Here is a 24,703-nt window from a genome sequence, read left to right on the forward strand (position 1 = left end):
TGAAGGACACACACTTCTGTTTTTAAGACATAAAAAAGGGGCAATATTCTCAGTTTTATTACTCATCGACCACAGTGGGTTTGATAGCAGGCGCTTCCAGTGCTACTGTTGCGTCATCATAAACTCAAGATATGTCTAGTTTCGACTGAATTGTTTGCTGGCCAGAGTGTCAACTCATGCTGGTAGCGCCTGGCAAGTCCATTACTTTGATTGCCGTTTGACAATCTGTCTTTATGACAGGCGACCAAGGAGCTCTGCCATCGATAGAAGAAAACACATCGATCTATCACCCTGCGACCTCCAGCAGCTTTCAAATCTAGCCCTGCACACAGACGGACATGTTGAGTGCTTCCCGACAGAATCGGGTATTGATTGCGTGGAAGTTAATGGCAGAGTCATATTTTTTCCCCTGTGCATCTGAATCAACCCTTCTGTCACCTTTTCTTGCCTGCTATCTGCTCTCATGATTCATTAGCACTGCCACACAAGCATCTGTTTTGTTTATTCTGAATGAGCTGCCAGTTTTAACCGGCTCCACAGCCTTCATCTTTATCTTCCCACCTATAACTCCACTATTCCCCATTGATCTAATCATATGCTACATCTCCTGTTCTGCATTCACAGGATTTCAAAAACAGTACCAGCTAATTACACAGCAAACACATTCCTCCCCCCCCAAAAAAAACAGTCTGATACCCGAGGTTATTTTTGATTCTTTTTTTATTTTGTCGTGCTTTGTATCTTTCCCCTATAAAGAAATAGTTAGCTATATATCAACAATGACACATGGACGCTAAAATAAACAAGAGTGAAAGACAGGAGAAGAGACAACTAGGCACAGGAGACAAAGAGAGAGAAAGACTGGGGAAAGAGAGGAAAGGTAAGAGGAAAAGAGTGAAAAATGACAGCAATTTCTCTACAGTAGAACCAAAACAAACCATGGAAAGTGTACATTTCTTTAACATTTACAATTATAATAATAACAACGGCAATAATAATAACAGTAACAACAATCATAATTGTTCAAATAATAATAATAATTAATAGAAAATCAATAAGACCTCTGGTTTCTCATAAAGACAAATGATTTTTTTTTATTCTTTTCTTCATTTTCTTTAAAGATCACTGGACAGTAGTTTGTTCGGCTTTGCACCTCTATAGGCTAGTATTCTGTGTTAGTATAGTTGCTCATAATGCTTTTCAGTAGTAAACTGTTTTCTTATTTCTTAAAAGTTTAATTTAATTTATGTCGAAGTTCTTTTTTATACAAACAAGGAATTCAGAGATATGTATACTGTCAACATGTTTACTGTACGTATGAATGTGTGCATGTATCTGCATATGTGTTTTAGCATTCAGAAAAAAAAAAGATCCATCCATTTTACTCTCTCGTTCAGTCCTTTCACTATCACTCCTCTTGCCCCTCTTATTAAGCGTTTTAAACCTTTTTATCCTCTTAATGACATTCTAAAATAATTATGCTTTTCTTTAATGCCTTAGCAAGTCATATTCCTTTCTTCTTTCTCGGGAACGCAGCCCAATACTAATCCTTTCATTATTAGGAGCCAACAAAGAAGGAGTGATAGAGGGGGGACAGACAGGGACAAAGAGAGATATAAGAGTAAGGGGAGAGGATGGTAACAGGTGAACGCAGAGCAAATTAAAAGAAAAAAAAAAGAGGACCACATTTCCTTCACTGTTTCAGTGAGAGGGAAAAAAACAATACAAAAATGCTTTTTACAGATGGGCAGGCCACCCAACAAGGATAGCAAAACAGGATGGTTAGCGTGCTGATAAAGTATGGATACTTTCTGGGACTCTGGCCTGACACACTCTAGTGTTGTTAGGGAATTATATATGACCTAAGCTCTGTAGCAAAGATGGTTGGGCAATTAAAAAAAAAAATTCCATTTTCAAGCATTGAGCACTCAAAAGGTCCTGGTCAACTCTCTCTCTCCCCTTTGTCCTCTCTCCCTCCTCACACAGTGCTCCCACTGTCTCCGTCAGTTAAAAATTGAGCTTTGTGAAATGGATTCTTCTATTCTCCAGGCAGGGAATTATAGCAGTCATCTGCCTCTAATTCCCTTTCCACTTTGGCGGCTGCACAGGCAGAGTGCCGGTTTTCTTTGTGCTCCCTGTTTCCCTCTCAATCAAAATAATTATGGCATCATTTCGCTTTTGTCTACATTCACCTCACCCTGTGCCCCCTCTCTCTCCTGCTCTCACTCTCTATATTTTCCTCAGTTTCACCAACTTACAGTATATGGCACAGTCATTAATGGCTGGTGGGTATAGAGGCTCTCTTTTCTCAGCCTGTTTCCTATTTTATGTCTGTATACATGAAGGATATGGAGTGGCTTGGAACAGGATGGATCGGCTGTGTGCGGTATCTGTATACAGTCGTTTTCAGAAGGCCGCCTCTTATGGCGCATTGTATTTTGTGTGTGTGTGTGTGTGTGTGTGTGTGTGTGTGTGTGTGTGCGTGTGTGCGTCTGTGTGTATACTGTATATAAGGTGGGACACAAGGACAGGAAGGGGTAAGGGTATGAGGTCAGAAGAAAAGGGAATAGGAAAGGAGAAGGGCTACAGTAGGTACTCCTTCTTGCCCTGGCTGGCGTCGTTCCCATTGAGGAAGGCCTCCTGCACTTCACCATGTTCATCCAACCCACTGGCCTCATGGGTAAGATAGGAACCTGAATGAAAAGAAAGAGAAAGAGAGCAAGAGACACAGAGAGAGGGAGAGAGAGAGAGAGAGAGACGACAAGAGGGAGATTGTAGGGGGGAGGTTAGGCGGCAAAGCGTCATGATCACTGTAGTGGCATGCAGCATTATCAAACCAGTCAGCACTAAAATTATCCAGTATCATACCTTTGACTGATTAATTCATTAGTTAATTGATTGTTAGGTCAATACCACGCAAGAATTGGCTCTCGTGTACGGTATGAGCCTACCAGCAGAAATCAGAGTTGGCGAATGGATGCGTGAATAGAAGAGGAGGAGGAGGTAATAGAGGGAGGATAATAGAAGATAATAGAGAATAAAAGACAGGGAGGGAAGAGAGATTGGCAGAAAAGGGTGGAGGGAATGTTAGGTGCAAGAGAACAATGGCATGTTTGCGTCACTCAGAAAACCCATTAAACTCATTTTCCCACCCCTCAGGTCCTTATGATTAATGATTTTGTGTAGTACAGCTTGTAGAGAGCAAGAACTACTCAAGTCATCTTCATGCTGGAGTGTCCCTTCACTCCACGGGTGACTGACACTCTCATTCTCTGCACCACAGAGGTTGACTGGCTTGCTGACAGTCACGAGGGACCAAAGACAAAGCCCTAATGACCCTGTCTCAACACTGATTGGTTGTAATGGTCCTGTCTCCTTGTTGATTGGTGGTCAAGCCATACTGACTGTTGACTGACAGTTTGTCTAGCCATAGGGTAAGATACCCTGGTCGCAGCCTGCTACACTATTCCTAGATCATTTCTTGGCAGCTTTAGTGCATAGACTGTGCCTGCCAACAAGAGGGCACTTAAAAAGATAGGGAACGCGGAGAGGCTGCTTTAATAGATGAGCCTTGATGCATTAACATGTGGTCATAAAACCTTGGGACCACACCTACATTTCCCACCCTAGTCTTTCTCTTCCAACGTTGTTTATCACGGACAGTGCCGGTCTGGAGAGGAGCATCCTGTCCTGCATGCTTTCTGCTGACAATTTTACGCCTCACTTTAAACGAGTATTTTCACAGACTGGATACAACTGGAATCCAATAATCTTTTAACAGCATGTTGAGCCAAAAAATTTAGAAATGAGAAAACATGCCTGCGGAAATATGATAAAATACTCTGATTCCTGAAATGTCTTACATGCTTTTGAAATAAACTTTTGTGTTACCTGATACTTGAATTTGAGTGTGTCTGTGTATTACCTTTCTGTCGGACGGAGCACCAGATGGTGACGATGAGTACACAGATGACGGTGAAAACCAGCAGTGCCAGAACACCACCTATCACTGCATAGGGTACTGCACTGTGAGTCTCTACTACTGCACCGGGATCTGAGGAAGAGCAAGAAAGACAAATACTGTGTGTGGGTAGACTGTGGAGTGTATAAAAGGAAATGTGGAGTAAAAGGAAAAGAAAAGTGCTGGCAAAGAAACTGAGAGAAAAAAAAAAGAGAGAAATGGATCAAAAATGAAAGCAGGAGAGATAAAAGAGAAAGAAAGGCAGCACATTCCATCAGCTTGGAAGAGGGAGCAAGACAAGAGAAAAGAGAAGTCGATATCTTCAACCGAACTTGCATTATCACCTTTCATCGCCCCCCCCCTCACCGCACAGAATGCCAGACAGTCAAAATGAGTGTGAAAAAGGTGAAGAAATGAGGAGGCTGAATAAAGGAATAAGTAGCCTATGTCAGCCACTCCAAAACCACTCCATCCAGGAACCTGTCAAGAGTACAATGCATTTTGAATGAGGGAAGCTGAGTGTGTTTACACCTCAAGCAGTGCAGTCCTTGGAAATGAAACCAAACACTTCACCACAAAATGAGTAAAGTGAGATCAAAAACTGGAAAAAGACGAATTATGTGAAAATTTATAGTATAAAGTTGGTAAGAAATAATTCATGACTGCACCTTTTACCAACAACACACTATTTAAAGGAGAAAGCACAGGAAAGATGGAAAAAGTGCATGTTAGCATTGAAACGATTAGTCATTCAATCAGTCAATCAATCAAAGTTAGTCAACTGAGAGAAAATGAAATTACAATTTTCATAAACCACCCACTCACACACACCTACCCCCACACCACACAGACACGATGAAGGTTCTGAGATGCGATACTCCCCTTTAAGCATTTTGTCACAATTAATAGATTATTTAAAAATCAGAAGCTTTATTGTTAGTTGCACCTGTTGCAGATCATTTAGCTAAACCCAGAGGAAATGCTCGCGTTTATGTGCACGGGCTTTTGTCTGTACAATTTCAGCAGTACGTCCCTGCAAAAAAATAAATAAATAAATCTGGTATTTGCATGCACAGATGCAGAGACTGAGAGAATTAATCAGAACCTGTCTTGTTTCGCCTGAATTTACAGTGCAGTTCTAAATATCCATCAGAGAGCTAACTCTAACGGGTAAGCTTAGGCCCCGTATACACGACAAAGTTTCCAGTGGAAACTGTGTCGTTTTGATGCGTTTCAGCCTCCCGTTTACACAGAGACGATTCAGACACGATCTCCGTTTACACGGAAACACTAGAAAAACGATCTAGTTCCCATTGCCAGGCCACAAGTTGGCCGTTTCCAAAAAGTATCGTTTTTTGCTCCGTTCTCATGTAAACGGGAGGCTGAAACGCATCAAAATGATGTAAACGGGGCCTTAAGCTACTTTTAAGGGCATGAATTATTTTTCACTGAATTGGGACCCCCCCCCCCCCAGCCCTTTCTGGCCCAGCGAAACATTTTTGGTTTTGAGCACTGAAGTACCTACTTGCTGCTACATTTTTACAGAACATAACAAAGCAAAATAAGCTTGGGGTAATTTTGAAATGGTTTCATGTCAGTCTGTTTAGCAGAGCAGCTCCAATTCCAGTGTTCAGAACACTCTCAGCACTGTGTGTAGCAAAAGTAGCTGTACGCAACACAGCTGAGCTGGCGCAGGGTGAAACAGTGTCTTCACAGTAAGTTGTGTTTTTAAACTGAAAATGAAAACGTTTCTGGAAAGTTAATAAACAATTACTCCCTTTTCAATTTTTCCCTTTTCAGTGATGTACATACACTCACCATTTTGTTTGGTACACCTTGCTAGTACTGGGTTGGACTGCATTTTACCTTCAGAACTGCCTTATTTCTTCATGGCATAGATTCAGTGTTGTGCTGGAAATCTTCCTCAGAGATTCTGAGTCATTGATATGTCAGCATCATGCTGTTGCTGCAGATTTGTCAGCTGCACAATTTCCCATTCCACCATATCCCAAAGGGGATCTATTGGATGGAGATCTAGTGACTGCTGAGGCCATTTGAGTACAGTGAAGTTAGTGTCATGCTCAGGGAACCAGTTTGAGATGATCTGAGCTTTGTGACACGGTGCACTGTGCTGCTGGAAGCATCAGAAACATTAAAAGATGGGTAATAAAGGGATGGGCATCCTCAGGTAGGCTGTGACATTTAAACATGTTCGTTTGGTACTGAAAGGCCTAAATTGTGCCAAGAAAATATCCCCCACACCATTACATCACCACCACCACCACCGACATGACACTTACTGAAATGCACAAGATGCAATTCATAAGTGCAACTGAAACCCATGAATATCTGTCTGGCAGCGTGTGCGCTGTCTAGTTCTTTGTTGCTGTGAAAAATGATTAAAACATATAGTACCAGTCAAAAGTTTGGATGCACTCACTCATTCATATGAATGGGTGAGTGTGTCAAACTTGCTGGTGATGACAAAAGCCTTTTGATGGGCTGAGTCAGTGTAAGAGCTGGTAAAGCCAACAGAATGCAAGGACACAGAGTTATTGATGCAGCTCTTGAACCTTGATAGAGCGGAATTAAAATATGAATCATTAATGCAGTGCTAACAGATAAACATAAGGGGGAAAAGAGAGCCTGATGAAAGATGCGCGAAGAAAAAGAAGAGAAGGCAGAAGACTAGTAATCAATGGGTTTTAAAAAAACACGCATTCCTCTACTTTGGCAAGTGTCTTACCGAGCACCTTGCATCAAATTTCTGGTTTCGTGGATGATAAAGCACTTGCGCTTATATTTATTATGGAAATGAATATTAGTTATTTGAGGGCACACAGTGGGAAAAAGAAATATTTCATAGGATATAAAAAAATAGGTATACTCAAGAGATCTCTCTTTACCTCCAAAAAACATGTTCTTAAATCCTCTGTGGCCCAAAGCACCACAGGAAATGACTGACGGCATTAAAAAATTTCTCTAAGGAGCCCTTATGATACACCACATTGAATAAACATCCACCAAACTGTCCAAATAGCAGCTTTTCTTAAGACCCTTTAAGACATCTCCGCACATGCCCAGCAGGTGAACAACCTCTACCTGTCACGGATAGTGACAGAGGCAACAGCAGAACAAGAAGAATGCTCCCGTTCCCTTTGCTTCATCTTTCCTTTTTGAAAAACAGAGAGGAGACAGAGAGGAGCTGAAGGTGTGGAAAGCAGGAGGAGAACAGTGAACATGTGCTGTGCTTTTGTGAGTGAATGAGGTAATTAGATTCTGTAGACCAAAAAAATGTTTTATAGTGTACTGAAAGACAGAGTGTGTGTGTGTCTGTATATATATATATATATATATATATATATATATATATATATATATATATATATATATATATATATATATATATATATATGCACACAGCAACCTTGGTTATAGCTGCAGCATAACACTCTTCTGGGCAAATATGATTACAACCACCTGGATCCCTGATCTTTCTTTCTTTCACACACTCTCTCTCTTTTGGTGTATGTTTGTGAGTCTGTGTGTGTGTGTGTGTGTGTGTGTGTGTGTGCTTGTGCAAATAAATGTTTGTGTAGCACCTTCTGAACCCTCCATAGGCTCACATTAGTCTGCTTAAGACTGAGTGTGTTGTTAGTTCTGAAACTCTTAATGCAGATTCATTAAGAGTGCAAACCCAGCACCAAGAAATCCAGCTTAGACAACACACACACACACACACACACACACACACACACACACACACACACACACACACACACACACACACACACACACACACACACACACACACACACACACACACACGCACGCAAACGCACGCAAATGCTGACTGGGCAATAAGTGTGCGTCAAGGGGAGCATCAAACAGCTACTGATAAGAAAACAGAGTAGGTGGTTGTGCATGGTACATACCCTTGCATTTGCAGGCAGGTCCGCTCAAGTAGATGCAGGACAAAGGAAGGTTGCAGCAGTAAAGTGTGTGCAACTGTATTTGTAAGTGGAGGGGGCTGGGGTGTAGGTAGGACAGTAGAGGACGCCAATGGAAAGAAGGAAATGACAGGGAGAGAGCGATGCAAGGCATGGAGACTATGACCTGCAAGGGCTCGGTTGCAAGAACAAAGGAGGGAGCCAAGAGAGATTAAGCACTACATCTTTTATATACAGTTCTGAGCATATAGGTCTCCTTAATTTTATTAAATACCTATTTTATGTTTTAAACAAAAAAAAAAAAGATTAATTTGATAATATAAAGAGGGAATTGTAAACAAGAAGATTAATGAGTAGGATATATAAGCGTCTAAGATAACCTTTTCAAATGAAACCATTTTTATTTCTTTAATTCTTTTAAACAGAGTATTGCCATTATAAAATATGTGCATATACACAATGTTAGGACATATAATTGTGCCCAAAGACAATAATTTTCCTAGTTTCGTTTATTAATTGGGACAAGGAGAATTGTGAAAGGTTTTCAGTATGATCCTATGGGCCAGTTATCTGTGTCACAGTGAGGGACCAGGAATCAAGCTGCAACCCTGCAATTAGTGACCAAACCACTCTAACGCTTTAGCCATGGTCACAATGGAAAAGACATAGGAAATATAGGAAGCACGAGGCTTTCAGTAGCAAACACAAGCACTGTTACTTTGATGTGGACAATCACCCAAAAGGGTTATGGCTTACTAATTCTAGTGCTCTTTGGCTCCCAGTTTGAGAATACAAAAACTTTCCCATAATGAATTAACAATAAATTTGACTCTTTTTAGTTTAATAGGTAAGCTACAGAAAATTTCAGTACAGTCTAAATGTCAAAATGAGGCAGCCACATGTGATCTCTTCCTTGCAGGTCATAGTTATCTGCTCTCCCATGGGAGTGTAGCAAAGGCAGAAAAGATGTGCATGTGTGTGTGAGTGTGAGTGTGAGTGTTACCTTCCGGATCCGGGTTGAAGATGGGTGGTAGGAGGGTTGGGGTGGTAGGATGGGAGGTGATTTGTAGGGTGGTAGGAATAGAAGGAGGGACCATGGTAGTGACAGACACATTATCTACAGACAGACAGGGAATGGGACAAACACAGATATACAAACACAACACAGAGGGACATTTTGATGAAGTGTTCCAGGGTTTTGCAGTAAAGATTTTATTGGATGTAAAACAGTACACATGCTTTATTAGTTTCTATGGCTAGCCTTATTTCAAACACACAAATATAAATATTAGTAATATATTCCCCCCAAAACTTACATGCATTGAAATAGATTCCGACCGCTGATAAGTGAGGAAACATGTTCTTTGGCAGGTTATATACCAGCTGAGGGGGTTAAAGATGCTCACAATGTGAAAGGCATGCTTTAAAGCAGCAGCTGATGAGAATTACACCTGGCAGACTGGCATTCATCTATGAAGCAATTGGAATATATAGGAACACACTCTCTATCACTGACACATTTTCTATGGTACAATGGCAGGAGAGACAGAGACATTGTCTGTGACAGATGCATTCCCAATGGAACAGTGCCATGCAGGGACTGTCTCATTCAATGCTGAACAATAGCTTGGATCTTGACACATTCTCCAAATCAATGGCTAAGACACAATGGTAGGTAGAGAGGTAGAAAAACACAAGTTCATATTGCTGTTAAAGATAAAAATAATGGCTGACAAGAACTAAAAGGGAGACGGAGGCGTGAGTGTGAGCGTGAGTGTATATGCATCAGCACTTTCAGAGTGAATAATATGCCACTTCATCAGACAATTTATATAAAACTGCACCATGCAAGGAAGTCTATGTACTCAGCGTAGGAAATACACACACACACACACACACACACACACACACACACACACACACACACACACTGAAACACACTCTCACTGAAGTTGTTTTGAAATACAGGTAAATGCAGTTATGCATGAAAACACACACATACCCAGTGTACATGTGCTTACACATAAATGTGTAATTGCCTACACACAGAGGCACACACACGCACGCACACACACTGCCCTTTCTGTTCAGGAGTAATTTATTGGTAAGTATTCCTCTGTCTCTTCTCTCTCTTTCTCCCACTGGCCCTGAGATCATCAATCTCTTTTTGCACTCTTCTTATGTCAGCAGAATACCTCCCCCACAACTGCCTTTTTTTTTTTTTTCTTTCTTCAAGCCCAGCCTTGGACTTCTCTTATGTACATGAGTTACATGATGCATAATGCATTTTGTGGAAAAGATGAAGAGGTATCTGTGAAAATAAATAAATAAAATAAAATGGACCAAATCGAATTGGACAGAAAATAGAATTTGCTTAAATGTGCGTTTAGTGTATTACTGCATGTTGTGTGTGTGTGTGTGTGTGTGGATACATGTAGATTGCATTTGAGCCTAAGAGCTGGAGATTAATTGCTGAGGTCGCCGCACCAATTAACTGGTCGCTGATGAATTTCTTTTGACTATAACAAAAAAAAAAAATGTTTTTACTATTTTAAACTTTTTCATATTTTTTTTTTCCAGCATCTCTCACTTGTCTTTTCTTCCTCCTTTATCAACAAAACTCTGTTTCCTCACCCTCGCTCCCCCCAACCCATTTTCTCCACTTTTTCACTTCCCTTCATTTGGCTGCCTCAGCTGGCTCTCTGGTTTCATTCCTCTGTGACTACGTTCCCTCACTGCCTCTCTTCAACTTAATTAAGGAGAATGCCATACAGCTGTCGTTCTCTTGGCCGATAGCGTCCTTTTTTCCCCCACATCATATTGTTATTCATTAACACTATATGCCTGCCAATCAGGCACATAGCCCATGTTATTTCGAGGGATGGATGAGGCGGCACTTGCGATAATGACGTTTCTCCTCGTATCTCATTCTCACAGTAACGCGCCTGAGGACATGGTGCCACCATTTTGGATGAGCCCTGTTATTCTTTCATGTTCAGTGTTCTTTATTTTAAGAGCTTAGCCCAAAGGAGAGCTTGTCTATCCAGTTATCTTTTAGTGCACTGAGCGCTTAAACATTGGTCAAAGGTCCACTACTATGGCTATAAAGGTCAACAGCGATTGCCTGAAGACTCATAGAAAATTTACCCGGACATCAGGTGCATGGTCACGCGTGAAGGAAATAGCACTGAAGCCCTTTTTTTAAAAAAATAAATAAATAAAATGACTTTGCATTATCTCAGTCTAGCTTACTCTGGCCCTTGCCTCTAACCTTTTTACACTTTCTTTCTCATTCTATGTTTTTCGAAAGTCTCACTTCATTAAGTGGAGGTCTGTGTTTTTCATTCCAATTACTCTGACGGCTCATTACAACAGTCGAGGAGACAGACTAATCCCTGGTCACCTAATATCCCCCTCTATCTTACTGTGGACCCACCCTTTCATCTTTTTGTCACTCACTTTGGGTTTTCATGCAATTTTCGCTAAATCAGTTTCCACATGTCTTCTTTTCTCTGTTCACTTCTTTCCGTATTTCACGGAAACGAGCGCACTCACTCACACATGCATGCACATGTGTTAAATATATGAAAACTATAATTCTTATTTCCCCATCTCCATCTCTCTCTCTCTTTCTTTCTTTCTCTCTCTCTCTCTCTCTCTATCTCCCTCACTCTCTCATGCAATTCAATTCTAATAGGTTTTATTGGCTTGGCGATTCATCTGAGTGCAGCAACTAAGTTCAATTACATAAGGAAGCCCTTTGGGCTTTCACCAGACAATCAACAACATTCTCCTCCCTGTCACAGGCACTCACACGCTCATGCATCTATGCGCACACACACAAAAAAATCCAATTTCTACTTAACAATGGTGGCACAGAGATGAAACACCCGACAGAGGCCATATCCTTGTGTGTGTTTGCATGCGTGAGCTCTGTCATTCACTCAAAATAATTTCTCATGTTTGCATCAATAACAGCCTCCCGATCACTGCAGAAAGTTAATTTAATTGTTTTAATTTGTCCACACACCTACATGCACAGCAGCGGGAAATATCTTACTCCCTCTAAATCGAGGATTCTCGTGGCGCGTCAATTAAAGGAGCCAGCGTGAATTAAGAGTCACAACAGAAAAATGCAGCCATCACACACTTGTAGTTATTGTTTTAATGCGTCTGTTTAGAGGTTTGTGGTTTATGTTGGTAATTAATTTCTCCATTTAATTTCGTTCAGTCTTTTTTTTTTTTTTGTGTAGGTTTCTAGTTTTTAAACCAGCACCCTCTCTCCTATCAGAAAGGGTTTAGCTTGTCATGGTCACCAGAATAAAAGAGTTAAACGCACCCACAAACAAATTGCTCCAACACTGGAACTACTCAGTTTTTTTTTTTTTTTTAGGCAAGGTGCTGCCTTGGTTTCTGTGAATTCACATGACTATTAAGTACTCCATTCCCCATTTGCCACAGTTCACATCACATTAACAGCGACTGAGACATTTGTGTTCTCAAATGCACCTATTTTGGGTAATATCTAGATAGGTCCAGAGCTGAAATGCATGTATTAAAATAAGCATAAACTGTGGGGGAATAAATGTGCAGCCCCTATATTATTACCAAGGCATCTGATTGGCCCATGGGTGCTTTGAGAAACCTTGCTCTAAATCATAAACATAGGTGTGCACAGGCATAGAAATTAAATAACACACACAGAGAAGCGTTCAGTAGAAAAATGTGACTTGTCAAATAAAGCTCAGCTTCAATGGATCATGTCTTTGCACAGTCAAGGCCCCCTAGAGAGTTTCCCACCTCTCACTCTCTATTCTCCTTGGCTAGCATTAAACGTGCCTTTCTTTGTAAAGTGACAGCACTTAAAGCACATGCCACAAATTTGAAACTACTTTTTCCTGAGTTTGAGCCCAGTCTGCAAACCCCGATGGCAGATAAGTGTCGCAGAGGGACGGATGACACAAAATGAGACATAGAGATGAACAAGCTTTTTTTTTTTTTTTTTTTTTTTGCACCTGCAACAGAATGGTTTCATTTCTGCTGACTCATCCCTTACAACACACATCTTCTACCCCTCCCTCTTTACTTGCACTTCCTCCCCCAGTGCACCCAGGGATTCCCTCTGGGAAGGCTGGGAGCCAGCTAAACTGACATTTCGTGTATTTGACAAGCTGTGGTACTGAATGTTAACCTGCATTCGACCTCCATCGTCCTTCATCATCTTCTATTCATTTCGCCATCACACCCTCCCTCCCTCTCTCCCCCAATCCAAATTCTCACTATTTTACACCCAGTTTCCTCCGTGTCTTCTTCTCAGAGAGCAAGGCCTTCTTCAGTAAAGGGACTGAACTGCAGCTGAACCTAGAATAGAGGGCAGACCGGTGGCCAAGTGAGAAATACTGGTGGTGTTTGAAGAGTAGGGACAGGAAAAGGAAGTGGACAGGAGGTGGTAAAAAGGTGAGAACAGTTGAAAGCAAAAGGAAAAAAGAAATGACACAGAGGAAAGGAATACAGCAGGATATAATGGGAGCCAGTCCAGGACACAGAACAACTATTTGTTTCAAATAGTTCAGAATAAAGCAGAAAATCACAGCGAATGAAAAGGCAAGGCACAAGCAGTATGACAGTGTATCAGTACGCCCATAGAGCAGCATTTCGTTTAATCGGCATGCTTAGGAATCAGTGAAGATCCTTGTTACAAAATGAGGTAATAATCATATGAACTAAAAATATGATGACACCTACTAAAACAATGTGGGTGCCGCAATAAAAGAAGACGAAGAAAGCAAATTCTGGGTAAAGTGCTGGAGTTATGATTCATTTCATATTCCACAGCATTAAATCCCATTATTTTCAGTATTGACTGGTGACTTTCATTTATGTTTTAGCAGGCGGCATGTCAGCAGCACTATATTAAATCATCCATGGTGGTTTATTTGCATCAATATAAATGTATAGCAAAATCTGCATTTAAGTTATGCAGCACTTACAAAGACACACATATCACTGGAAACATTAGCACTTGAATTCAAGGGATTCATTTGACATTTCTCAAGAAATAATTTACACCATATTAGTTAGATTATTAGTTGTGACATTCAGGAAAATCAAGTGCGACTTTCAGTTGCCTACAGATTAATATGATGGCTGCATCAACAACTCTGAGCTCTTTGAGATAAGGTTTAAAACAATCTGCCCAGTGGGAGATTACATGTTTTTTTGAAGTACAGCGAACTACCACTGATACGAGGCACACCGAGAGGATTTAAGAAGCTGATTGCTGAAAATCTATGGTGCAGCACAAAAGACTGAACCTAGACTTATATTGTTTATGAGGATTTCCTGTCTTTTATGGATTTTTATTGAGGCCAGATTCCTTGATCTGAAAGTATCCCCTTTTTCACAAAAGAGAGAATAAGAAGAAAAAAAAGTGATATGTCAAATTAATGAGCAGCACGGCGCGAAGACATTAAATAAAGAAGGTAAATGATGAAATGTGAGGAAAAACAATGCCACAGAGGAAAATAAATGGAGATGACTGCTAAGGAAATGGTGAAGTGGGAAGCTGAGGAGGAGTGAAAAAAGACAGAACATTTTCTACAGTGGTGGCAAGACACATCAAAGCTTGACATGTCTAACCTTCTTGAACAGAGAAACAGAGGGAAAGGGGAAAAAAAAGAATAAGAGAGAGAATGGGAAGTTGGTGGGGATGTCACCCTTCATCTTGCCACTGTTGTCACCGTTGATTCCTGTAGAAAGCTGGCATTATGTGTGTCATTTGATTTTTGTACAGCGTATGCTCAGTGTAGAAAAGAAAGTGATGGCTAGTGCACCAGTGATAGATGAGGATGTGCTAACTAAAAGCAACTTAAAAACGTTACATATGATATCATGTCTCAGCACCCTCCATTCTTCCCACTGCTTCTGATCTTCAAATCAGGTGCTGAAATGAAATGACGGGAGCTGCCAGTGGGGGAGTGAGGGTTAGATCAAAAGGGCAAACCTACTGAGTGACGGTGGTGTGCATGTAATTAGGTCAAACCACAAATGCATTGGATAGGAATTCATATAAGCCGCTAATGAAGAGCTTGCTTTACAATTCAGTCCTACTGCTGTCTTGGTAAAATTTCACAAATCTTGTTTTGTCCTTATTTGAGTGCAGGTTTTATGGAGTTCTTTCTCTCTTGGATTACACAACATTAAAAATGATTCTTTTGAATATTGTTTGTTTGAAAGTTAAGCCAATTTGTCATATTTCCTGAAAAGTGGTGCAAGAGATTTATGTGATGCTGCAAGCTCCACCATCATCAAACCTTCTTTTAATAAAGGGTACCTATTATGCTTAGTACCATATTATATTATTATATCATATATTACATTATTATATCATATTATTGGACTTTACTAGCATGATTTACATGTATAAACATTTTCTTTATTTATCTTAAGCCTTGGTGCAGCTTTGCCACCCTCCCTTCAAGCCAGCTTTTTTCTGATCAGCTCCCCATCACAAACAGAGGTAGGAAGGGGATGTGCTTACACACAGAACTGTGGCTACAATGACCCTTAGAAGGATATTCACTCTCACTGACATAATACAGAGCCATAAGTAGCTGAAACCAAACATTCAGAGAAATCTGAAGCCTGAGTTTTCAGCTCAAAGGGATTATTTCAACTTTTGCTGACCTCATTATGTGGCACTTTGGCAGGTGGGTGTACTATGAAGCAAGATTAATGGGTAAGCGGGGTAAGCGAGCTATGTTGAGCTTAAAGTCAAACTCTTCCATGTCATGAAAGTGGCTGTCTTGTTACCTGGCTAAATCCCAGTGACAGCTGAACACATACTGTAACCTGGTCGGGATCAGGTTGGAGCTTTGGTTTAAAATCTGAGGTAAGACCCGTGTCCTCATAGATTCTTTTATTTAAAACATGTTTTAAGTGCAATATAGATTCTCTCTTGGATGAATATGTTTTCTATGTGTAAGTTCTTAAGCCATACTTTGCCCAACATCATGCATGAAGTTCAGCTGTAAATTTACAGCAGCTCAAACTGCATCGCATCACTACTGGGATGTGAATGTATTCAGCTGGTGATGGAGAAAATGTAAGCGTGCTTTTATACTTCATTCTAATCTGCTGCTAAGTCTGGTTTACACTGCTGGATTTGTAGCAACTAGAACACAGAACATGTACCAAGAATTCCTGAACAATCAATAAAATTGATCTCACTTTGATCTGCCAACAAAATAAAGCGATTTTCATCACTTCTTTATTAGGCTATGGGACAGCAACCTTTAATGTTCAGTTGTATACAGTTTACATTTTCTGATCTCTAAAGTGTGGCTGTCACATTGGAAATAAACAGCTGCATCGGGAGCACACTCAGTGATAAAACAATTAAATCGAGTTAAAATGATTTACCGCTCTGTGCATTAAATCTCAAGATTAAAGGTTTTTCTGCAGCATTAGTCTCTTGTCCTATTTGCAACAGTGTTGCATTTTACTGTGATATTTTTATCACTATTTTGTCATCATCATCAACTGATAATGTCTCTGACTGGAGTAGGCACCATTCATAAGGATCATTTTGTGTGGAAGAAGAGTCATATGGTGTGTGAAATGCCCCATTGCATGTGAGCACACACAGAGCCTGAAAGCTGATAAGAAAGTTGATAATCGCTATCCTGATATCTGTTAGTTCCAACTGGGGTTTAGGGTTTTGTTGAGCTAACAAACACAAAGAAAGCCTGGCTTTGTTGAACTTCCTTCATAGTATACCCCTCAGCAGTGTGTTTATGAAGCGCTTGAGATAAATAGTCTGGAGCTTGTCCATTTAGTGCTGTAAATGCAAGTACCAGCATTTTAAACTGAATTCTAAAATCTACTGGGAGTCAATGCAAGGAGTCTAAAATAAGGGTAATGAGAGCTTGATTACTTGTGTTAGTATGTCCATTTTTGGGAATGTAGCATCCACTAGTGAATATAATTGCAAACATGACAACAAAAGCCTTTTACCAGCATCTTTCTCCCCTCTGATAACTGTGTTCAAGCAGCAAGAAAAACAGATTCAACAGATCGCGCACTGCACACCGTGTTTCAGCTTCTGTCTTCGTCTTCTCTGTGTCATTCCGCCTGGTGAAATTCATTAGTTGTCAAAACATCTTGTATTTTCAGCTATTGCACTTGAAGATAAGTTATTCTGAATTCCTTGAGGAGAAGAATGGGTCACAGTAGAGATAATAAGCTGGTTCTTTACAAGCGATAGCCTGAATAATAATGTTGGTGACTAGTATCTAAGCATGCTAGTCTTCTTGTGGAATCAATATCACTGTGAAATCAATTGCACACGCGGCTTAGCAAAGGTTTCCTGCTGCGTCCGAATCAAGAAAACAAATAAAACTGAAAGAAAGATGAGACAAGCATCAAGCCGTAGTGGGTCTGTTGCCCACTGCTTGTATAGCCAGACTCCAAATACACTGGGAAGATGAAAGAATCAATACAAGACTTCTCAAAAATATCATCAAAATATAATAACGAGAAACTTAACAAAGGAGCTATTGAGCATAATTTTCAATTATTCAAAAAATATTCAGAACTGTTAACTACTGCCTCGGATACTGAGACTGACGGGGCACAACAGAGAAAACAAATCAATGGAAAAACTTTACAAGCACTTGTCTAAATACTAAGAAAACACACAAGAAAGCAACTATTAGTGGTGTTTACTCACCGTACACCAACAGGGTGTAGTGATCGGCAGCACGTCCGTAGTTGTTCTGGGCCTGGCACAAGTATGTCCCGTTGTGTGATTGGCTGAGACGGGAAATCTGAAGAGTGGGGCCTGAAATCTCTGCCCTCTCGGGTAAGGTATCATTAATCTTGGACCACTGAGTGTTTCGGGGCCTGTGAGGAAAGAGGGCGTTAGAGTTTAATATTTAATGGTCAACAGGTAGAAAAGTAAAATCCATGTCCCACATAGTCCTACGGTATACAACTTGATCCAAACAAAACCTTCAACCAGTCACCAAAAGAATAAAAAAAAAAAAAAGCCATCACTCCATTTGTTCAAGCTAAACAGCGTATTCTGATTACCTTTTCTAAAGTAAGCTACCATACAGCTTCCTTAACAACAACCCATTTCCAACCTTCAGTATGACAGTTCCTTTTATATAGGGTCTGGCCTTTACCTTACAATATAAAGCGCCTTGAGGCGACTCTTTGTTGTGATTTGTCTGGTTCTTCCTGGTTCTTTGGACCAGGAAACTGGAGCACCCGAAAGAAAGCAACAGAGGCACAGGTAGAACATTCAAACACAGAAATACCTAACCTGACCAGGAGACCAGAATCCTCTGACTTTAAATATAGATTTCAACTTTAGATTAATTTTGGATAGAAAAACCACTGTTATTTGCGATCTTCCTGGAAGTTTGATGGGGGATTCATTTTGGCTTATCCTTCACAGCATGCAAATCCTAGAGATGTTCTGTTTGAGTGTTACACATACATACACACATATGCAGCAGCTGATAAGCTTACATTCAGTAATCGCCTGGTTTAGTTCATGTTTGCTGAAGGGATGACTAACCCTTAGCCTTCATCTTGGGAATAGAAGAACTTGAAGGGTGGCATGCTGTCACCTTGGTTAACTGTTAGTGGTCAGTGTATCTCAAACATGTAATTACTTGCTGTTCAAACAAAAAATGTCTTGTTTGACATTTTCATGCTTGTTAAATAAAGATTATAAAATCATCGGTTATTGGATGCATTTTTTTTTTTTTCAGGAAAGTTGCTCAACACTATCAGGAAGTACTTCACAAAAAATACAACAGATAGAATACTCATACTCATACTACAGACATTTAATTAAACCAGAAAAGTTAAATGATATAAGAAGCAAAGGAAGTCAACATTGGGTTGAGCTGCGATCAAAAAAAAAAACAAAAAAAAAAACAGGTGAAGAAGGAGGATAAAAAAAAGCCCACAGGGTGAGTATGACATGAGAATGAAAGAACAAAGGGGTCTTGGAGGAGAAACCATAGCAAGAGAGGGCTCCATTCTGATATATAATCGGGAGATGTGCAGTTAGAGGACAGGGAATGTTTGCAAGAACTGGCAAGACGGAGAAGGGGGAAGATGATAGAGCAAGGGGGTGTCAGGTGTGAAGAGGAGGGACAAAAACGAAAGCAGGAGGAAAGGAAAGGCAGGGATAAAAAGAATGTATTCAGGTAACGTGAAGACAGAAACAAAAATGTGTGGTGGGAGATGAAGGGAAGAAGCAGGCAGAGCAGATGGGAGGTACAAGGATTACAGACCCTCAAATCTTTGTGTGTGTGTGTGTCTGGCAGGGTTTCATGGCTCTTGCCACCCTGGCCAGATTACAATCCTGATTCATCTGGGTTCTAATCCCTCAGGAAGTCTAATTAAACCTCTCTCTTGGTTTGGCATGCACACACACATATACACACTTTCTCCTTCACCCCAGACAGACTTAACGACTACAAAAAAAAAAAAAATCCCCAGTTTTTCCTCTCTTGCTATAACAAATTTGCACACCCACGCAGTGCAATTCCTTGTAAAGATAACACACAAATAATCAGGCTATCAAGCAAAAGAGAAGACATCGCCTGTCTTAATCTCCCCTCCTAGTAACTGACAGACAGTGACTGTACCCTTTTCCAAAAGGAAGTGGCATATAATTGGTAATTAAGGCTTAACAGGCAGTTAACAGGGCCAGGGAGCAAGCGTTAGGGTGACAAGGGTACTGTAATGTGTGTGTGAGTGTTTATGGGTGTGCAGTCCAGCGTGAGATGAGGGTCATAGTCCAAAGCTGCCTGAAGTCCCATCCTTCACTGTCACATACACACTCACACACACGCATACACAGTGTCCCCAACCAGCCGTTACAAAGCTTTAGTGGGGCTATAGCCAATATACTTCTCAGCCAGTCCTAACTGTGGGATTTCACTAAATTCATCACACTGGCACACACAAAAACACACATGCACACACTTTGGCTGCAGTGGGCTTTACTGGGGAGCTTTAGTGGACCCGATGGCCACAGACAGACAGACAGACAATCTAGGGGAGGGTTTAAGAGCTTGGGCCCCCGTACCCTTCTAGAAAGTGCACAAAGGGCTGCCAACACTCTAGAAAAAGGCTTTGTTTCAAGGTTGGATCTTCAAATTGTTGACTGCTGATTGGGTTAATTAGCTCTAACCTATTAGCTCGTATGTTCACATTTACACAAAATTTCTTGTGTCCTCTTACACACTTCCAATATCCTAACAGGCACAGTCTAAAGCTCCTCTTCTTTTTGTCCTTCATGCAATAAAATATGGATCAGGTTTTTATCCATCTGTCAAACGTTAAATGTCAGGCAGCGATAACACCATTCTGCTTTTCTCTGAATTCAGAAGCACATTGCTTTGTTGGCATGTCCTCTCAGAATAAGACATATCACAAGTGGTTTGATGGTAATATTGTAAATATATACTGCTCAAAAAAATAAAGGGAACACTTAAACAACACAATATAACTCCAAGTAAATCAAACTTCTGTGAAATCAAACTGTCCACTTAGGAAGCAACACTGATTGACAATCAATTTCACATGCTGTTGTGCAAATGGAATAGACAACAGGTGGAAATTGGCAATTAGCAAGACACACTCATTAAAGGAGTGGTTCTGCAGGTGGGGACCACAGACCACTTCTCAGTACCTATGCTTTCTGGCTGATGTTTTGGTCACTTTTGAGTGTTGGTGGTGCTTTCACACTCGTGGTAGCATGAGATGGACTCTACAACCCACACAAGTGGCTCAGGTAGTGCAGCTCATCCAGGATGGCACATCAATGCGAGCTGTGGAAAGAAGGTTTGCTGTGTCTGTCAGCGTAGTGTCCAGAGGCTGGAGGCGCTACCAGGAGACAGGCCAGTACACCAGGAGACGTGGAGGAGGCCGTAGGAAGGCAACAACCCAGCAGCAGGACCGCTACCTCTGCCTTTGTGCAAGGAGGAACAGGAGGAGCACTGCCAGAGCCCTGCAAAAAGACCTCCAGCAGGCCACAAATGTGCATGTGTCTGCACAAACGGTTAGAAACCGACTCCATGAGGATGGTATGAGGGCCCGACGTCCACAGATGGGGGTTGTGCTCACAGCCCAACACCGTGCAGGATGCTTGGCATTTGCCAGAGAACACAAGGATTGGCAAATTCGCCACTGGCACCCTGTGCTCTTCACAGATGAAAGCAGGTTCACACTGAGCACATGTGACAGACGTGACAGAGTCTGGAGACGCCGTGGAGAGCAATCTGCTGCCTGCAGCATCCTTTAGCATGACCGGTTTGGCAGTGGGTCAGTAATGGTGTGGGGTGGCATTTCTTTGGAGGACTGCACAGCCCTCCATGTGCTCGCCAGAGGTAGCATGACTGCCATTAGGTACCGAGATGAGATCCTCAGACCCCTTGTAAGACCATATGCTGGTGCGGTTGGCCCTGGGTTCCTCCTAATGCAGGACAATGCTAGACCTCATGTGGCTGGAGTGTGTCAGCAGTTCCTGCAAGATGAAGGCACTGAAGCTATGGACTGGCCCGCCCGTTCCCCAGACCTGAATCCGATTGAGCACATCTGGGACATCATGTCTCGCCCCATCCACCAACGTCACGTTGCACCACAGACTGTCCAGGAGTTGGCGGATGCTTTAGTCCAGGTCTGGGAGGAGATCCCTCAGGAGACCATCCGCCACCTCATCAGGAGCAAGCCCAGGCATTGTAGGGAGGTCATACAGGCATGTGGAGGCCACACACAATACTGAGCCTCAGTTTGACTTGTTTTAAGGACATTACATCAAAGTTGGATCAGCCTGTAGTGTGTTTTTCCACTTTAATTTTGTGTGTGACTCCAAATCCAGGCCTCCACTGGTTAATAAATTTGATTTCCATTGATGATTTTTTGTGTGATTTTGTTGTCAGCACATTCAACTTTGTACAGAACAAAGTATTCAATGAGAATATTTCATTAATTCAGATCTAGGATGTGTTATTTGAGTGTTCCCTTTATTTTTTTGAGCAGTGTACATGCCTAATGGAATATAAATATGGTTTACCTTAAACCATAGCTCATTAGTGCATTCAAATGATCACCATTTGCATCATTTGTGTTGGACAAGATTTGATCAAGAAATCAAGAATATTAAGGAGAAATGATCTAAAAAAAAAAAACGAGGGGACAAAAGCAATGGGTAGAATCTTTTGTGGCTATCTAGTTCAGGCTACTCAAGGTCTCACTGAATTTCTCGGTCCTTTAGAACCAGTATTACTGGCTAAGCACACGTGTTCTCATTTCTGTGATAATGGCTTTATGCTAACGCATTTGGGAGCTGTCCAGGAAAACCTGTTTTCTGTTGCGAAAAGCTCCACTGGAGCAGGTAGAGGTTATTCAAGGATGTTTCCACAATAGCAATTAAGAAGGAGATTTTTCTTTAAACGAAAGTGGATAGTAATTACTTGGAAAATAAACAGTAATATAATTCGGGGAAGTTCTCTGTTAGATATTCACAGATCACCAACTGCATCCAATTTACCTCTATAGCCCATAAATTAAGCCAAAAAAAAAAGTTTTGGTAGCACCCCTTATCAGCTGATTGTTGACAGCTAACACTTTCTCTGAATATTCAAGAAATTCAAATTTAACATAGTATCTTGTTACATTTTCTCATATATTTTAATGTCTCTGAAACATATTAGGAACTTACAAAACAAAACAAGTACACAAACAAATACACTTAACTCTGAATTTAAGTGTTCTTTTGGAGTTCTATATTTAGGTGGTGTGATTTGAATTATAATTTATAATTAATACCCTGGATAAATGTGTAAACCAAACTTCTGCAAACAGATTGGCAGAGATAAAGTCAAGACTTATAAATCTGTAGCAATATTAGAAATGAAATGTCATTCTCATAGCAGCTCAAAACAATTCCACAAAACTGTGTTAGCCACAATTCAATTTTGCAAAGTTTTCTATCGGTAAAGATTAATGCAGAACTCTGCAAAATCCTGCATGTCCTTGTCAGTCAAAAGATTTTTTTGCATACCCTTAAACTGACTTGTCAAAACTCATTGCTTTGTTGAGGCAAACTATTTATAATTTATGATTACTTTGTCTGGAATTCATTATAAAATTGACAGGAAACCTTCACTCTTATAACAACCTGCAACAGCTTCACAAGTAGCATCCTAAGGCAGATGGCAAACAGAACTTTTCTATATCTTGTGAAGAGAAATGCTTTCTGAAGGATCTATAGTTGCAAAATGTGTGCATTTATAATAATTATGCAGTTATAATATAGAAAGCATGATAAAAGTAGCAGTTTCTGAATGTAACGCCACCAATGCCAAACTGTTCAGCACATTTACAAACACACAGACTTACAGAGGATTCCCAGTGATGGAGCAGGTGAGGGTGAGTGAGTCGCCCTCTCGCAAAATTCCAGAAGGAGGGACAATTCGGACTGTAGGTGCAACTGCAGAGAAGGAGAAAGGAAGAGGGTGTACATGAGTAAACACTTCAGATGAAATCACAACAAAACAAAAAGTGCAAGAATCGCAAAAGAAGAAGGAAAAAAAAAATCATTCATGAAAGAAAAATAAAAAAAGCAGAAACAAAAGGCAGGAAACAAAAAGGGGAAAGTTAGAACATGGAAGCAAAACGGTCTTTAACATCTGTTTCCAAGGCAACCGTGCGACAATCCTATGGTTTAGACACCTGTTATCAGAAGCAGCCCACCGCTCCAGCAGCTGCTGTAGTGCACTTACTTCAGTAACAGAACGATGAGGAGCCAAATCCACACTCGCTGTTGGTCATTATTGCCAGTTTTCTGGCTGGAGGAAGAACCAGCCAGAGATGTTAATGTTTGTTGATAGCTCAGCAGACTGATCTATCAACAAACATTAATACACAAGTAGCAAATTAATTGCACTCAAAAACTGATGCAAGCATACTTGCTAAATATGAATCATCCACATCTATAAATATTTACATATGCCTGTGAAACGTTTGACTATTTAAAATTACCGATATATTGTTGGATAGCAATCACAGCGAGCTGTTGGGAACAGCGAAGTTAGAACAAATGGAGTAATTGAACATGGTTGTCTGTTGAAATGCACCACATTAACACTGGAGGAGAAGAGGAATTACACATATTTATCTTCTATTCTAATCACAGTTCAGGTAATAATGATATTTATGAATTGTGGCCCACAGGAAGACCAGCAATCCCACTGTGGAAGAAAACAAAAATGCTAAATCAACTTTGCACAATCATTGTTTTCTAAAAAGAAAAAGGTTTTTTTTTTTATGGTTTTTGTGCTGGAATATACTTTTTATTGTAATCCTTAGTTTTGTGTTTTGTTCTTATGTCCCTGCGTATTATTTTCTGTTACCTGTGTCTTATAAGCCTTTCTCCAGGTGTGTCTAGTATGTGCATTTTCCCACAGACTTTGTTATGTTGTTGATCCCTCCTTCTTGCGTCTCTGACCCGAGGAATGCACGAGATACATGTCTTTGATGTCTTGCCTCTGACACACTTTTGCTCCATTATCACAAAAGCTTCAAGTCACAGTGGTAGCACTTCAGAAATGGAGCGTTTAGTCTGCATGGGGTCTTATATTTTCAAAAGTGTCCACATTCTCTATGGCTCCCCATGTCTAACGTCCTGTCCTCCTCATCTGCTGCTTGATGTGGCTTCCATGACTCAGTAGACCCAAAACTATTTTTGCTAATTCAGAGAGGA

At 40.7% G+C, this 24,703-nt stretch overlaps 1 protein-coding gene across 3 annotated transcripts in view; it reads right to left on the reverse strand.

Moving 5' to 3' along the window:
- Positions 1–702: 702 nt before the first annotated feature.
- cadm4 (cell adhesion molecule 4) overlaps positions 703–24,703 on the reverse strand; it is a 163,210-nt gene continuing 139,209 nt past the window's right edge. For 2 of the 3 annotated variants that reach the window (XM_030749534.1, XM_030749533.1), the window contains exons 5-8: positions 23,341–23,431; positions 17,642–17,814; positions 3,926–4,054; positions 703–2,693 (exon numbers count right to left, since the gene is read on the reverse strand). In XM_030749534.1, the coding sequence (XP_030605394.1) occupies positions 2,584–2,693; positions 3,926–4,054; positions 17,642–17,814; positions 23,341–23,431 (503 nt within the window). In that variant the 3' untranslated portion in view covers positions 703–2,583. Of the gene's footprint in view, positions 2,694–2,868; positions 2,948–3,925; positions 4,055–17,641; positions 17,815–23,340; positions 23,432–24,703 lie in introns of all 3 variants that reach the window. The other variant, XM_030749535.1, reaches the window with a different exon arrangement.

This window comes from Archocentrus centrarchus, chromosome 16 (assembly GCF_007364275.1).
Source record: "Archocentrus centrarchus isolate MPI-CPG fArcCen1 chromosome 16, fArcCen1, whole genome shotgun sequence".
NCBI lineage: Eukaryota > Metazoa > Chordata > Actinopteri > Cichliformes > Cichlidae > Archocentrus > Archocentrus centrarchus.